Genomic DNA, 17,994 nt, shown 5'->3' on the forward strand with positions numbered 1-17,994 from the left:
GAGTTGTCCAGGTTCATTATATCTGCAAGGAACAATAAATGTAATGTGGAGTTGCTTAAGCTATTGCTTTACCTTTTAGCCCACTAATCTGAAAGATCATCCTGATGAATGTTATTATCCAGTAGCTGAAAACCCTTTTTTTTGCAATCAGTGGTTAGCGACACATTTGAGTTAAGGTGTTTTGACTTGTGTTGATTGAGTGCATTACGAGAACGGTCAGTAAAATACTCATTTTTCCCTCTCTAGGAGTTACCAGCAGTTGAAGAATTATCCATTAGCCTGCCAGACCACGTTGAATTAAAGCCATTTGGAACAGTTTCAAGTATTATCGAACAATTGGGTATGTTTTAGAAATTTTGAGACTATAATGCTGTATTTCTCAAGAGACCATAAGTGAAAAAGTTAAAAGGGTCTTCCAGGATTTTAATTTTTTTTTATTTTTTAAACTGATGACCTAATAAGAAAAACTAAGGCTACGTTCACACTCTCGTTTGGTGCGGATCCGTTCAGAACGGATCCGTTTGTATTATCTTTAACATAGCCAAGACGGATCCGTCTTGAACACCATTGAAAGTCAATGGAGGACGGGACCGTTTTCTATTGTACCAGATTGTGTCATAGAAAACGGATCCGTCCCCATTGACTTACATTGCGTGTCAGAACAGATCAGTTTGGCTCAGTTTTGTCAGACGGACAGCAAAAAGCTGCAAGCAGCGTTTTGGTGTCTGCCTCCAAAGCAGAATAGAGATGGAACGGAGGCAAACTGATGCATTTTGAGCGGATCCTTTTCCATTGAGAATGCATTAGGGCAAAACTGATCCGCTTTGGACCGCTTGTGAGAGCCCTGAACGGATCTCGCAAACGGAAAGCCAAAAAACCAGTGTGAAAGTAGCCTAAAAATAAAAACTATATCAAATTGGTATCTCTGTAATCGTACAAACCAGCACAAAAAAAATTGTTTCCTGCATAGTGTACCCAAAAAGCAGTGGCAGAATTGCTGCCTTTTCTTTAACCTGCTTCCAGAAAGCGATCAAGAAGTTGAATGCACCCCATACAACTAAAACCGAACACCTGTAGTTTGAGACTGCAGTTTGCAGAATTAAGATAAATATAATCCACTCTTTTTTTTATATGTAGTTATATGTGAGGGTTGTCCACACTGGCTGTAGATAATAAAAAATAAAAATAAATAGTACCGGGATTAAATAGTAATTGTGTACAGACCAGAATATAAAAACGAATACCAATTTCTCGTGAATGGCATTGGGGGCCACAGCACCATGGATGTATGCCCAGCTGACACTAGAAAGAAATTGTTCCACCCAGATGTGCTATACCCCTCTGCACAGCCGCTAAACTAACCAGTTTTAGTCTAGTATCCGTAGGAGGCAGACATGACCTGCTGTTTTTTTTTTTTTTTTTTTTTTTTTTTTTTTTCCTCCTTCTGCAGGTCTTGGCCTGCTGCAGGAAGGGTCTCCATCGTGGGTATCCACTTTAGTTGCACCCCTGTGGGCGCATATTCTGAATACCTCGCCGGTCATCCAGTCCCCCCTTACTGTATTACTGTATCCGCAGTTGCATGCTGGCAATCCCACATCTGTGACTAGGTTGCCGAAAGGGTGACCCTGCAGCGCCTGAAGTCCCTGGAAGGGGAGTATCTCACCACCTTTCCCCTGCGTCCCTGCCCCATGGGGGTTCAAGGTTAGTTCCCCTCCTTCGGTCTGGGAGTGGGCCCTCTTCTACTTTACATCTTCCCTGCCCTGTCCTCGGTTTCCTGGGGCTCTGTTTGCTCTTCTCCCCAGGAGCTCACCTGTTGTATTTTTTTATTTTTGATCCGGACGGACCTCCCCGCCGACCGTGCTCCTTTCCCGGCCTCGTCATTAATCGAGGCACTGGCTTTTTCTTCGCCAAGGCCGCATCCTTCCCGCCCCCCTTGCTTCCCGGGCTTTTTCCTTGGCCCCTCCCCACATCTTGTCAGCGCTCCTGAGGGATGCTATCCAGATCTTCTTGCAGCCTTCCTGGCACTCTCCTTCGACTGCTGCAGCACCTCTTCGGGGACACAGCTACTGGGGTCTGGTAGGACAGCCTCTGGCTGGCTGCTTTTTTTTTCAGGCTCCCAACCAGTCCTCATGTCCTCTTCCAGAGAAGACTCCCATCCCCAGCCTCCCCTCAGGGTCGCCACATTTTATTTGTGTGCCCGCTGTAATATAAATTTGCCAAGTGGTCAACCTGAGCCTGTTTGTGCGCAGTGCCTTGCCCACAGATCCTCTCCAGACTCCCTGACAACCCATTCTGGGTCGGTTCCTCCTGAATGGTCTGCATCCCTGTCCAAAGCCATAGGGAGCCTTGCCCGACTCTCCCAATCCATGGTTGAGTCGCTGGACCGCTTGCCTGCCCAAATTGCAGCCGCCTCAGTCCCTCCCAGGGACTCCTCAGCGGAAGGGGCACGCTCCCGTTCAGACAGCAGGTCCCGCAAACAACCTCGGGTTGTTACAGCCTTGTCCCGCTGTCACGGATGGTGTTGCAGAAAACTAGAAGATACAAATAAAGATCCGACTGACTTGATCCCAAACTAAGGAACATAAGGGTGAGCCCTATAAAAGCCCTAGAGCTCTCCCTGACTGCTCAGCCCATGCAAAGATCTTTGATAGATAATTGCATGCCCTCGTACCTAGACTGTGTGACACCTGAAAACCCTATAATAGTGAGGGGACACAACCACCGGCTCCCTACACTTAATACGGAGGGAGTCAGGGTCACCTAGGATCAAGCCAACAGGAAAACACAAATAAAGGAACAGACTTATCTGAGGAACCAGCAGTTGCAGCATCTAGCAGTGAGCACAATCCAGGAAGTTGTATAAACTGCAAAGTGATGCAGTATGGGAGGGGATATAAAGGGATTCAATCAGTGCAACTAGATGACAGCTGAGAGAGGGAAACGAGATGACAAAACGAAACCTAAACAAAAGAACGTCTGTCAGAGCTTCTCAGAGATCTGGCAGTGACACCCGCTCATCCTTGGGTCACTCCCATTACATGTCTTGGGCTGGCAATGAATCCTCCCCTGCCGCACCTTCCGTCACCTCGGGGGACACCTATGACTATGATTCCAGATCGGAGCAGAGCACAGCCCTGTCTGCGGCCATGCAGGATCTCATCAGGGCAGTTAGGGATGCTCTCCACGTGCAGGAAGACCCCTCCTTTTCGGCTTAGGAATCCGTATCTTTCCACTGTTCCCAATGCTCCGCTTTGGTTTTTCCTAACCATGCGGATGTGGGCGCACTCCTGGCTAAGGAGTGGCGTCATCCAGATGGGCTTCTTCAGCCCGCCAAGAGCTCGGACATCCTCTTTTCCAAGGAGTCCATTGCTATGTGGTCTGTCCCTCCTCAGGTAGATGCACAAGTGGTCCGACTTGCTAAGGCTACCATCCTTCCTTTGGCCGACGTGGCCTCCTTGTTTGATCCGATGCACAATGAGTCTTAAAGGGAACCTGTCACCGGGATTTTGTGTATAGAGCTGAGGACATGGGTTGCTAGATGGCCACTAGCACATCCGCAATACCCAGTCCCCATAGCTCTGTGTGCTTTTATTGTGTGAAAAAACTATTTGATACATATGCAAATTAACCTGAGATGAGTCCTGTCCCTGACTCATCTCACGTACAGGACTCATCTCAGGGTAATTTGCATATGTATCAAATAGTTTTTTTCACACAATAAAAGCACACAGAGCTATGGGGACTGGGTATTGCGGATGTGCTAGCGGCCATCTAGCAGCCCATGTCCTCAGCTCTATACACAAAATCCCGGTGACAGGTTCCCTTTAAGTCTGCAACTGTCACAGCGGGTTCTGCTATCTGTCCCGCCTTTGCTGCGCCATGGGTGGCTAAGGCCTGTGTGGTTTGGGCCAAACAGCTTGTTCGGTCCTTACCCCTGGATTGTACTCAGGGGGAGCTCCATCTCTTTGCTTCTCATCTTCTCCAGACATACAGGTACCTTTTGTGATGCTTCCCTGGAATCGGCAAGCCGCTCTAGCAGGGCGTCTGCTAACTCTGTGGCCATCCGCCGCACTGTTTGGCTTCGTGCCTGGGCAGTGGATGCCACCTCCAAAAAGGCACTCATATTTCTCCCTTTTCTGGGTGGTAGGCTTTTCGGGAAACAATTGGAGGAGCTAATCTCTGAGGCCACAGGTGGGAAAAGTTCTCTCCTGCTCCAGAACACCGCCACCCCATGTCTGCATCGCAATCTCGGCCCTTCCGGGATTCCTCTTCTCGTCAGGACAAAATGATCGTTCGACCTTCCTTCAAGGCTAAGCCTTCCAAACCCCAGTCTGCAAAGCAGTTATCTGCATGACTGGTTTCCCCCGCAATGCCTGCTGGTATTATTTACTTTCACTTTACAGCTGCTCCGCCCACACAGCCTGTCTGAGGAAGCTCCTCAGGGGAACAGGTCATGGTGAACAGATTAGAAAAATTACATATAGCCAGCACATTTAGCATGATATAAATACTTCATAGTTTGGGCTTTGGATTTTTGATACTTGGGGTGGCCAACCCCTTTAAAAGTTTGGAAATAAGTTTTATACAGTAGAGTATTTGAGGTGTTTCAACGAGCTACATTTACGAAAAGAAATTAGAGCTGTGTGAATATAATCATGCCATCTAAAGGAAAGAGACCTAAACCTGCAAGGATACGCTGGACTAAACTGGACCTTTTCATACCCACGTTTTCGGGATCCGGGGCCCCACAGCAGCATAGTGGAAATGGATGTTTGTGAATGTGACCAGGAGGTACATGGTGAACCTGTGGTGTCATTCCCATGTTCATCTCTGTGTCAAGTTCAAGAGCACAGTGACAGTGTGATGGGCACTTCTGAAAACCATGGCATGAAACAACCATGTGTACCAAGTGAGATATCTGTGCAGTCATCATTTCCTCAGGGTCATCATGGCTATGGAAGCCACAAACGGCGTACTTGCATGGCTCTGAAATTTTTGGCATACCACAGTGAGCTTGATGATGTGAGGAAGGATGATCTTGATCAAATACTAAAGGGCAACAGCTTGTATGGCACAATAAAACAGCTAAAACGAAGAAATGTATACTCTTCCCACTCCATAAAGTTACTTTGCCCAGTCCAACCTTTCCAGTTACTCCAGCAACTTCAACCACACAACAGTTTCTCCACCCACTCCAGTTGTAGACTACTGGTGGAGGCAAGAACACTTTACACGATATTCCAGAAATTTTAGCTTTTCTAATTTTTTAGCTAGTTGAATGTACTCAGTTTAAATCTTCAACTGCACCAGCCAAATGTTCTGTTGGAAGCTGTGCCAGTTACAAGGAGAAAGCTGCAACAGAGACACCCCCTGAGCTGCCAGGCTGAAGGGAATCTAGCAGAGCAACGAATGTGGCGATCTCTTGATCCATGTGAGGTACAGGGCTGGTAGAAAGAAATTTTCATGTACTATATTACGACCAATTTTTTTTTATTTTTTTTTTTCCCATCAGTCATGGGACGACCTCTAAGGTTTAAAGGATAACTGTCATATTTTCACTCAAAGTAAAATGTTTATATATGTTGCTGCTGGTGATAATCCATTATCAATCATTATTGTGCTCACATACCACTTGTTTAATAAGATTTTGTCCATAGAAACCGCTCCTCACAAGACTTCTTTCTGACTATTTTCTCAAGATGGCCGCCAATGCTCTAAACCCTAAGCTAAGACCTCCCTCCCTAACTACCCAGAATTCATTCGGCTCATCTCGGGAACGTGCAGCCTTACCCCAACTAATCGGCATTCTCCAGACTTAAACACGCCCTCTTTCTCCTGAGTAGTTCATCGCGAATATCGACGCTATCGCGGTCTGAGGGGAGCGCGCACGCAGTGTTCAGGACTGCCCACTACTACGTTCCTTCGTCTTCTGTATATAGAAGCTAGAAGACGGAGGACACCTACCAATGCTGTTTTAGCCGCACCACTGAAATGCCTGGTGGAGGAAAGAACATGCTGCAATTACTAGGTAACTCAATACCTATACAAAAGTGTTAAACTAGGGAACTAAGGTAAACTTAGACCAATCCAATTACATAAAGGGTAACTTTTTTTATTTTTTTTTAGTCAAATGTTTTCTCATTTTTGTACTTTTCTTTCAGCAGAATGTTCTCTTTATTGGATACGGCTACTCTGTGTGTGCTCCATAATTTTAGATGTTGCTGTCCTTCAACAGATTCCGTTAAAATTACATTTTTCCAAGTCAACATGAGTTCAATCTCTGACGTAGTTTCTTAGCAACAGTGTGCCCAGAAAGAGCAGCTTTTCCAAGTGAACGCCGCTATCCCTGTTCAGATTTCCAGTGTGATTTGTTTAGCGCATGTAGTTTAATGGAGCTTGTGAACGCCATCTGACACGAACCTCTTGCATTACTTTTTCTTTTCCCCTTAATTGCTCATTTTGCTGATTCTTAAAACAATAGCTGGACAGAGAACTGGCGTCTTGGAACACTTTTTTACCTAAAAGCCTTCTAAATTTACGCTTCAAGTATTAATTATAGTCTGCACTAATGACTTTGAATAGGCTAATCTAGTACTACATGTTGGCTTTATTTTGTGCTGAAGTCTTCAGTAAGTACATCAAGGCCTCCTAATCTGAGGCAGGCGGCTTTCCATGTCCGACAAGGTGCGACGTTCCACAGCTTGCATTCAGACAGCTGTAATATGGCTCTTTGCAGGGGTCGTTTGTTCAGTGCCAGGAACCAGATCACGGGTTGTTTTATTTCCATTCCTTTGGAAATGTGTCCTTGATTTATATACAACTGGATCTGATCCACTGCTAGCCCTAAATCTCCAGCTACTGCATAGAGCCATGTTAGATGGTTTTGCAATGAGGACAGTTTACACAGTCTACACAGGATGAACCTTATTGAAGAAATGTTCATATGATTTATTTCTTTTTTTTGTGTTAGTATTTTTTTTTTACATTTCTTAACCCCTTTTAACCTCTTAAGTCATGTTAAAATTGGGAAAACCCTCCCCCCAAAAATGTTTTTTTTGTAGATATTTTGAGTGTCTGCAGTAAATCTTGTTGGCGCACAACTTGGGGGACACTATTGCACTTTTAACCCCATAGTGACATAATTAATTTTAGCCTTAAGGACCAATACTATTTCCCCCCCCCCCCCTTGTGTTTCAGCAGTCATAACTTTTAATTTTATTTAGTTATTTTGCGGAATTAGTTGTAGGTTTATCAGAAACCATTTAGGGGCATATATAATGTATTCACTTTTTATTATAAAAAAAATAAAAATTAGGAGGAAAGAAACGGCAATTTTTACATTATTTCGTGGAATTTATTTACGGTGTTATAAAAATTAACGTTACTTTATTATGTGGGTCCGTACAGTGATAATACCACTTTTCTATAGTGGGGGGGGGGGGGGGGGTTGCTTTATCTGCTCATACCTCTGAAACCAGCTAGAGATATGTGCTTTGTATTGTTTGAAAGCTGGCACTCCAAGCACATGCTGTATAGAGGCTCATCTCTGCTGTAGTTTGTAAAGAAGCCGTGGCAGGAAGACCAGTGCAGTGCCACAGAACAGTGCTGGAAAAAGGGACGAGTAAAAGTTTTTTTTTTTTTGTTTTTTTTTTCCCATCTTAAGCATTTGTAGGGCTTGTGTGAAATTGTTAATTTATCTTTATTTTTCAGTGATTATTGAGTCTTTGCGTGATATTCTACCGTTAAATGAGGAGACTGTCGTTTTTAAAGAGGATCGAGGCGTTGTTGGCAAGGTGAGCATTCAGATAATTAAAGAATAAGATTGTGTCATTATCTGTCTCTGAATACACTACTTTTAAAGTGTCGGGTTCAGTTACGTTTTAATGGTCAGAATAAAGTTACATCCACACGCTACTGAAAACACAGCTGTAAAGTCTGCTGTGGTTCTGTGGCACAAACTGCAGCAAAAACTACATGTATTACATGTTTTTTTTTTTTTTTTCCCAGCAGAAGTGGCTGTGGAGGCCGTCCTCAATTGCAGAATGTTATCCACACTGAGATCTGCAGCATAAGGCCTCCCGCACACGAACGTGTGCACCCGGTGGCTCTGCTGCGGCCTGCAATACGAGAACACCAACCCGTGGGGCAGCCACAGCGGATTGGGGACCCATTCGCTTTAATGGGTCCGCGATCCGGCCGTTTCACAAAAAAGATAGGACATATTCTATCTTTTTGCGGAACGGAAGTAAGGGACGAAACCCCACGGAAGCACTTCGTAGTGCTTCTGTAGTCTTCCGTTCCCATCTCCAGATTTGCATATATTACATAGTGTGTGTTTAGTTGTTTTTTTTGTTTTTTTTTTCCCCCTCATCTATTTTTCTGGCTCTGATCCATGGCATACCTGCCACATGTGAACATGCCTTAATGTTAGAGGGACCAATTAGAAGTATATGTGAGCTCTGTAAACAAAGTGTTCATTTTAGGTTTTATCATTCATGTATTTTGTAAGAATGAAAACCATTTTGTTAGTGTGAGCAGCGCTTAACCCCTTAAAGCCCAGCGCCGTACATGTACAACGCTTTGGGCCCGATCAGCTTCAGTGGTCCGGCAGTGACTGATAGCCATACCTCTGCTGTATGCGCTGCCTGTACATTAACCCCTGCACGGCCGCGGTCAGTGCTGACTGCGCCACGTGCGGGCATCTGAAGTGTGCGTGGTGGCCATTGGGTCCCCGTGCTCCTTTGACGGGGACCCAATGGCAGGGGAGGTGACAGCCTTCCGTGACAGTCTGAGATCCAGCCCCCTGTAAAAAAAAAAAAACTATGCCTCTCAGACTATGGAGACACAAACCATGATTTTTTTCATTTTTGTTTCAAAAATGCTTTTGTGGTAAATGTAAAAAAAAAAGTTGACATATTGCGTATCGCCGTGTCCGTAACAACCTGCTATATAAAAAATGCCACAGGACCTAACCCCTCAGGTGAACACCATAAAAAAAATAAAAACTGTGTCAAAAAAGCCTTTTTTTTTTTGTCACTTTACATCACAAAGTGTAATACCGAGCGATCAAAAAGTCATACGCACCCTAAAATAGAACCAATCGAACGGTCATCTCATATCGATAAAAATGAGCCCCTACATAAGACAGTCGTCAAAAAAATTAAAAACTATGGCTTTCAAAAATGCTTTATGTAAAACTGAAACTAACAACCAAAAAGTTGTCCTATTTTGTATTGTTGCGTCCGTAACAACCTGCTGTACAAAATACCACATGATCTAACCTGTCAGATGAACATTTTTTTGTTACCTTGCCTTACAAAGTGTAATATAGAGCAACCAAAAATGGTATATACCCTAAAAAAGTACCAACAAAACTGCCACCTTATCCAGTATCCTGAGGTGCATCAGGGGGTCTTCAAATGTGACATGGCAGCTTAAAATTATCCCAGTGAATTCTGCCTTCCAAAAACCATATGGATTTACTTTCCTTCTGCGCCCTGCTGTGTGCCTGTACAGCAGTTTACAACTACATATGGGGTGTTTCTGTAAACTACAGAATCAGGGCAATAAATATTGAGTTTTGTTTTGCTGTTAATCCTTGCTAGATTAGTGGAAATAATTGATTAAAATGGAAAATCTAAAATTTCATCTCCATATTTCCATTAATTCTTGTGGAACACCTAAAGGGTTAACAAAGTTTTGTAAAATCAGTTTTGAATACCTTGAGGGGTGTAGTTTCCAAAATGGGGTCATTTTTGGGTGGTTTCTATTATGTAAGCCTCAGTGACTTCAGATGTGAACCGGTCCTAAAAAAGTGGGTCTTGGAAATTTTCTGAAAAATTACTTCTAAACTTTTAAGCCTTCTAACATCCCCCCCCCCCAAAAAAAGTAAAAAGTAGAGAAATTGACATTTTCAAATTTGCTATTTTTTTTTTATAAATGACCTTTTTTGACACCATTTTACCACTGTCATGAAGTAGAATATGTGACAAGAAAACAATCATATAATTGCCTGGATAAGTGTCAGATTTGCTAAAAAAAATGGCCTAGTCCTTATGGTGAAAAATGGCCGGGTCCCGAAAGGGTTAAAACTGCATTTATTTTCAGACCTCTGTGTAGTGAGACATGCTTTGATCCTACTTCCCTGGCATGGGTCCCGACTCTCGCTCCCTGGCCTCCACTGCTTGTCTGAGGTCCCTTTTATGTAAACTTTCAGTTTGACGCTGCTGCAGCCAATCACTCCTCTTATGTCACTTGGCCATTTGACAGGATGCACGGGTAGCAGCGGGCAGTGATTGGCTATAGCAGGGTCAAACATGAAGTCTACATGGACAGGCCGGGGAGTGAACAAGCCGGGACCCAGTGCCAGGGATCAGGAAAGTATGATCATGAACGAGAGTCCTACCATTCTGAGAGGTTTGTAAATTAGTGCACAACTTCTTCTTTTTTTTTTTTTTTTTTTTTTTTTTTTTTTTTTTTTAACCTCCTCCCACCCCCATCAGGCCCTTATTTCCTATCCTGTGCATTGGGGATATCGGACATCTGGGGCCATTGACGGGCACAAGAATGAAGCAGCAGTTGAGCATGTGTGTCTTCGTTGCATTCACCTCTTCAGGACTGATAGTTAGTCAGGTGCTGTACTCAAGTGGTCCCATAGAGTTAAATGGAGTTGCAGTGGATATGTGACTGTTCCATTCAAATGAATGGAGCAGTCACTCCAGTGACTGTTGGGGCCCCAGTGGTTAGACCTCCAGTCAGACACTTATTTCTTGTCCTGTGGAGAGGAGATACTTGTTTGTGGGAAAACCCATTTAAAAGATACAGTACATGCCCCTGACCCAGTAATCCTTCCACGTGGATGGAAAAAATATACAGAAAGTATTCCCGTGAAATGAATCTTGAGCTGCAGGCCGCTAGCCCCATATTCATGTTAAAATAACACCTTACATGGAAAATTCTTGCCCCAAAGGATGCAGTATATTAATCTTGTAAACATGACCTTGTATATCGCGCAGGAATGTTTTCATTCTGATTGCTAGACTATGAAAATATATTGTTTTAACTGTGCAAAAGTTTATTTTGAGAGTAGAGAAGGTAATAAATCTGTTCTAGATCAGTCTTTATGCTTGTACTTCGTAGTGTAGTGACTAATTTATTTACTCTAGTGATGAGGCACAGACTTGCAGCAGATATAAATTACATTGCAGTCTCCTGGGGTTTCTGGAAAAGTGCATGCTGTTGCAAGGAATGAACGTAGATTCCGTAGACTATTAATTGTTGGAACTGTGTACTTATGAGGATTTTGGATCTTGCTTTTATTATTTAATTGACAAAACTGAGTATAAAATCTCCTTAAAAAAAAAAAAAAAAAACTTTCTGCGCGGGGAAAAAAAAAAGTACAGTCTTTAGAGATGACAAAGGCTTAGGCGATTTAATACTTATATATTATAAACATATTCTCAAATACCTTTTCACTAGTTATTATGGTTCATTTTGTCTGGGGAGCAATCAGGGGAAATAAAATGGCCGCTGTCTTATTAGTACACACAAAACCTGTCCTAATCACACAAGGGCAAGTTACTTCACAACACAAGTAACCCTTTTCATATGTAAGGCGCCATGGAGTGAATGGCCTAAGTCAGTTATTGGCGAAGACTGGTACCTCAGAACCAAAGCTGAGTTTGGTTTCAAGTTTTAAAGTAATTTTACACTTTAAAAATTAGTTACCGAAGTTATTCAAATAAATCACACGCAACTTCGCGAATAACTGACCAGCTCATTGTTGCCTGTACAACTTAATTCTGTACAGAGACGGCTCTCTTTAACAAAGCGACTTTGCATGTACCATCTGAAGCTCACTTCACTCAACACTAATAATAATAGTAATCAGCATCCACAGCCGGAATGCACAGTAATTACGAGAAACTCAAACTTATGTAAAAATCATGCTTTTCTTGCCAAAAGTGTCCATAGCCTTTGAAAGGATTGGCTGTCTCTTTGTATAATTATGAATGTGTTGGGATCAGTAATGCATGATATAACTCACTAATATACACTCATTAGAAGTTTTGTGTGTTAAATCAATGAAGCGTTACCACTTTATTAGCAAAATGGCTGCTTCCCTTCTTGGCACAGTCTTGGATTTAAACCACCAGCCCCCGAGCTGCCTCCCATTGAAAAATCTGTTGTGTGAACGCACCCTTAAGCCTCATTCAGTGATTTCCATCAGTGACTGTGAGCCAAAACCCGGATTGGAGCCTCCACAGACATAAGGTATAAGGGAAAGATCTGCTCCTGTTCGATGTTTAGAGCCGCCCCTGGTTTTGGCTCCAAATCGCTGATGGAAATCACTGACGTGTGAATAAGGCCTTATAGTGATCTTTCCCTTCCAATCGCCTCCTGTGCTGCTTGCTTACAGCCCAGACCCCAACGTGACCTTTTGCAGTACTGTCTCACAGGAGAAGAGTGTGGCCCGAAAACATTTTTTATTTTTTATTTTTAGCCTATCCACAGGATAGCTGCTAAGTGTATGTTTGCTGGAGATCAGGCCATTGGGCCTCCCACGATTGCTAGAATGGTGGTAGACCATATATTGTACATAGACAAATATGTCTCTACCAAGTACATATGTAATTCATCTATGTTTTGAAACCTGTTTCTACAGTCAACCAGTCTTATTTATAGTTGTGTATGTGTATTTCACAGATATTTGAGATATTTGGACCTGTACCACATCCGTTTTATGTCGTTCGATTTAATTCTAAAGATCATATTGAATCTATCGGAGTCCAGATGAAAGATGCCTTGTATTTTGCTCCATCTGTAAAGGATTTTACACAGTATATAATCCCTGATGCATTAAAAAGGTATGTATTCATTGTCGCATCTGAAGAGGAGTACTTCTTCAACGGTTGTGGTGTTCACCTACATTTTGAATTTCCCATACTAACTAGACATGTTCAGACTGCGCTCCACATTGTGTATTTACGATCACAAGTGAATTGGGGTATGTACTTTAATTAATTACAAATGAAACAGTAGCTGAGAGAGAATCTACGTTTATCAAGCTTTACAAAAATTTACATGCGTGTTATCAGTGACAAGGCTAGTCGGACATGCTTGGACTTTTTTTTTTTTTTTCTCTCGTTCTTTTTAATAGTTAAAATGTATATAGGGTGGCTCACTAAAGCCCAAAAAATGGAATAAGGTGCTCAATCCGAACTTAATAGTTAAGTCCACGTGTTTTCTGTGAGATTCAGGACAGAGCTTTCTACTCGCCTCATTGTTGTCCTTTTCTCAATACTTTGCCTGAAATTCTTACTAGAAGATGCAGTTATGCCCAAGTGGGAACGTAGCCTAAAACAGACAGACATGTCAAGAGAGGTGACAGCTCCTCTCACCTGCTGTATACAGTATCTTGACGTGCCTCTGGTGATTTTTCTTGCAAATAAGGGGGGGGGGGGAAAGCATACACATGCTGCTTTTTAGAATTATCTTTAGAGATGAGCAAATTTTTTTAAAAATTTGATTTGGCAAAATTACGTTAAAAAAGTCTATTTCCTGGCTACAGAGAGCCTTTATAGTGGTGTAGAACACTGTGCCTTGCAGTAACACGCATAGGGAGTCTGCTTTGGTAGTGAAATAATACTGTGAGTCTATATGACATGCAGATTACAGCAGTCGCTCTTAGAATCACTGCACGCTTCACTTATTTGGGCAGTCACAGGGCCACAACTGACCAAATAACTTGCGTATGAACTCGGCCTAAGGCCGAATGCACACGGCCGTTGTTCACGGCCGTGAGCAGGCCGTGGAACCGCGGCCTGGATTCCTCCTGAGAGCAGGAGCGCACGGCGTCATTGGTTGCTATGATGCTGTGCGCTCCCTGCTGCCGCCGCAATACAGTAACACACTGGTATGATCTATACCAGTGTATTACTGTACTATAACGGCAGCAGGGAGCGCACGGCATCATAGCAACCAATGACGCCGTGCGCTCCTGCTCTCAGGAGCAATCCAGGCCGCGGTTCCACGGACCGCTCCCGGCCCTGAACGGCCGTGTGCATTCGGCCTTAGTTTCCTGGCCGTTTTTAGGATGTCTTGCAGATGGGTGGAAGACTTCAATCTGGTTGTCAAGCGGTTCCTGAAGATGTGTGCCAAGCAGGGTGCATGGCTCAGCCTTCCCTGCGCTTCCTGTTGGTCACCATGGTTCCAATTTTGAGCTGTCGCAGAGAAAGCCAAGATTTGATTTCTTGATGAATGACACGGAGCAGTTCCTCCCGTGTGTGACTCAGTTCGCCAAGACAAACCAGGTGTTGAACAGTGTGACACTGCCGTGCCCTGCACATGTGGTATGCTGGAGGGGCACTGTGACTTGTCCCTGCAGTGGAGGCTGAGGACATGGTAGAGGATGACGAGGCAGAGGCGGACATTGTCGCAGGACCATCGTCATGACAGTGTGGAGGCGGAAGTGGCGTGACCTGGCCAAGTTGCTGGTGTGGCTGTGCAGGAACCACATTCACCCAGTGGGCCGTAAAGGACATGTATTGTCCCTGACCGTAGCTACAGCTCCACACGTCGGCGCTGCCGTGCACTTTGGCAGACACCGAAATGCTCAAGGACTGACCCATCTTCTGTTCTACATATTTGTGCAGGGCTGGTACTGCCTTTTTTGCAAAGAAAGGATGGCTTGGGACTCTCCACCTCAGCTCGGCACAAGCAATCGGTTCTCTAAAAGGTGCAGAGTCCACCACTTGGAAAGGGAGGGACTGCAGCACCAGCAACTTGGACAGGAGCATGTTCAGCTTCTGCTCTGTTGGATGCGTGCACGCATACTGCTGTCTTTTGTCAATTGCTTCGGTGGTCGATTGCTGACAGAATGACTGACTAGGTGGAAGAGAAGCAGGAGGACCACCAGAAGGTGGGAATGACAGACAGCTCCCTTTGGTTGAGGTGGTGGAGCCTTGCTGAAACCTGGTGTGGGCCACTGGTTGCTGCCGCAGGCTGGACAACCACATCGGAGCCATGGTTCTCCCAGGCCACGTTATGGTGACGTTGCATATTTTGATGCAGGGCCGTGATTCGAACATTGGTACCCTGGCCGCGCTTCACCACCTTCCCACATATTCTACATATGGCCATGTTAACGTCCCCTGGCGGCTTAGCAAAAAACTGCCAGTTTTTTTTTCCTTCTAACAGTCCGTCTCTGCCTCTGTAAACCCCTGCACCACTACTTAATGAAAATAATTTGCCCCATCCCCTCCAGCCTCAGATCACAAAATAAACCACTTAACTCCTGCTCCTGGACACCGGCGCTTCTCAACTCCAGCGCGATCCTCTTCCTCCTGCTGTCGGCTGTGCTGTGAGCTGGCCCGCAAAGCATGAGGTCACTGCACAGCCGACAGCCAGGAAGCGGTGAGTACAGAGCCTTCACCGCTTCCTGGTGCTCCGGTACTAATGAGCGCTTCCATAAAGAGGGGGGGGCGTCTTATGGGGCGAAAAATACGGTATACGCATTTCACTGGTGCGTTTAGTGGTCTATAACACCACTTTGTCTATTTTATTTGTATCGCTTGTCTATTTCAGTACAAACAGAAAAATATATACACATTTCACTTCTGCAGTTGTGTTGAAAGAGTTTAGTGGCCTATTTCAGTACAGAAAGAAAAATATACAGTCCTCCATGCCTCATATCAGCCCCCAGATATAGAGATTATAGAATATATATCATCTATCGCTATCTATATCTGGGGGCTGATCACATATGGCTGGGGGCTGATATGAGGCATGGAGGACTGTATTTTTCTTTCTGTACTGAAATAGGCCACTAAGCGCTTTTGCCACAAATAACTGCAACAGTGAAGTGAGTATATTTTTCTTTGTACTAAAATAGCCCACTAAAGGCTTTTCAACATAGCACTTGCACCCCAATAACAAGAAGTATTTGCTGGAATGACAGCTGTATAATTGCTATTTGGATCCCCAAATCTTTCCCTGCCCCTACACTCAGAACACTTTGAAAAATGTCTGAATCTAAGATGGCCGCCTTATTTATAGGCCTGTGACATCACAGGGCTGGCTGGCTGCTGATTGGCTGCATGTATGTCAGTCTGGGTGATCCCGGCTACCCAGACTTCCTTTCTCCATGTCCTCACACGTGCATCAGCCATTTTAGGAAAATTGTTATTTGTTACCACGAAGCACAAGGAAATTCGCATTTGTGTTTCTTTGTTAGTAAATTAGCCTTGGAATTCTGTTTAGTCATTGACTACACCCGGCACTGGAAGAAATGGTGCTCGTTTTAGTCTTTAAAATCGTTGCACAGAATATTGTTTACGGAACTTTTTCTTCTTCTCCTGAGAATAAGAATGAAAGGAAAAGCAACTTACTCTTATCAAGAGCTACTGCTATATGAAATACTGAATAGCTTTTTTTTGTACTTCGATTTTATGCTTGCTCTTCAGCAATGTTATCAGATGCTAAGAGTCTACTCTAGTCTAATAGGAACTTGCCTCAGTTAGCACTCTGATGTGGGTAACTTATTGATTTCATTATTTGAACTATAGCGCCAACTGTATAATCATTATGGAAAAGGTTTTCTTGGTCTTGAAGCAATTTTCTCTGCACTGACCACTTGTTAGGTGCTGAAGTTTTCAGTTTGCACCCAACACAGTATTATCCACACTGCACTTTCAAGCATAGTAATGTTATTGAAATTTTAAGGTTTTTAGACCCCCTTTTTCTATGTAGACTGTCGGCAGGGGGAATGTGTACACCAGTTTTCTGCAGTAAAAAAAAAATAATGCTCAAAAATTTTAACTTTTTTTAAGGTGTAATATTTTTTATTAATAATAATATTTTTTTTTTTATTTGTATCACTTGCCCCCACCCCACTTATCAAAGGTGAGTGGGGAAAGTGGTAGTTTTGCTAGGAGAGTAGTTGAACATCCGATTTATCAAAACGTTTTAGAATGCTGTCACACATGCAGGGTTTTTTTATGCAGTTTTTGAATCCGAAAATGTGGATCATAAAAGCAGAGCAAGTACATCTGCGTTTTCAAAGCCGGAATTAAATGGAAATGGAACAAATTGGATCCAACATGAAAATCTCCATTGATTTTCATGTCGATGGTGCTGGATCTTTTTTTTTTTTTTTTTTTTTGTGCCCCCAAAAGGAAGCGACGCCGAAACGTACATCTGGGTGGCGTGTCTCCTGATCACTGGTTGGTATCCCCACAGTTGTTTCAATTCATGTGTATGTTATTAGGCTGCTCAGGAGTAATATTGTGTTGGGGACTTGCTGTTAGCACTCCTGGTCGGTGGTGTAGGCACTTTACAGTTGCAAGAAAAAGTATGTGAACCCTTTGGAATGATATGGATTTCTGCACAAATTGGTCATAAAATGTGATCTGATCTTCATCTAAGTCACAACAATAGACAATCACAGTCTGCTTAAACTAATAACACACAAAGAATTAAATGTTACCATGTTTTTATTGGACACACCATGTAAACATTCACAGTGCAGGTGGAAAAAGTATGTGAACCCCCTAGACTAATGACATCTCCAAGAGCTAATTGGAGTGAGGTGTCAACTGGAGTCCAATCAATTAGATGCGATTGGAGGTGTTGGTTACAGCTGCCCTATAAAAACACCCACCAGTTAGGGGTTTGCTTTTCACAAGAAGCATTGCCTGATGTGAATGATGCCTCGCACAAAAGAGCTCTCGGAAGACCTACGATTAAGAATTGTTAACTTGCATAAAGCTGGAAAGGGTTATGAAAGTATCTCCAAAAGCCTTGCTGTTCATCAGTCCATGGTAAGACAAATTGTCTATAAATTGAGAAAGTTCAACACTGCTGATACTCTCCTTAGGAGTGGCCATCCTGTAAAGATAACTGCAAGAGCACAGTGTAGACTGCTCAATGGGGTGAAGAATCTTCGAGTGTCAGCTAAAGACTTACACAAGTCTCTGGCATATGCTAACATCCCTG

At 43.5% G+C, this 17,994-nt stretch overlaps 1 protein-coding gene across 1 annotated transcript in view; it reads left to right on the forward strand.

Annotated features, from left to right (window-relative positions):
* NAF1 (nuclear assembly factor 1 ribonucleoprotein) overlaps positions 1-17,994 on the forward strand; it is a 51,607-nt gene that overhangs the window by 18,475 nt on the left and 15,138 nt on the right. Inside the window, exons 4-6 of the mRNA XM_044297619.1 lie at positions 247-340; positions 7,711-7,793; positions 12,706-12,866. Coding sequence (XP_044153554.1) covers positions 247-340; positions 7,711-7,793; positions 12,706-12,866 — 338 coding nt within the window. The remainder of the gene's footprint in view (positions 1-246; positions 341-7,710; positions 7,794-12,705; positions 12,867-17,994) is intronic.

This window comes from Bufo gargarizans, chromosome 1 (genome assembly GCF_014858855.1).
Source record: "Bufo gargarizans isolate SCDJY-AF-19 chromosome 1, ASM1485885v1, whole genome shotgun sequence".
NCBI lineage: Eukaryota > Metazoa > Chordata > Amphibia > Anura > Bufonidae > Bufo > Bufo gargarizans.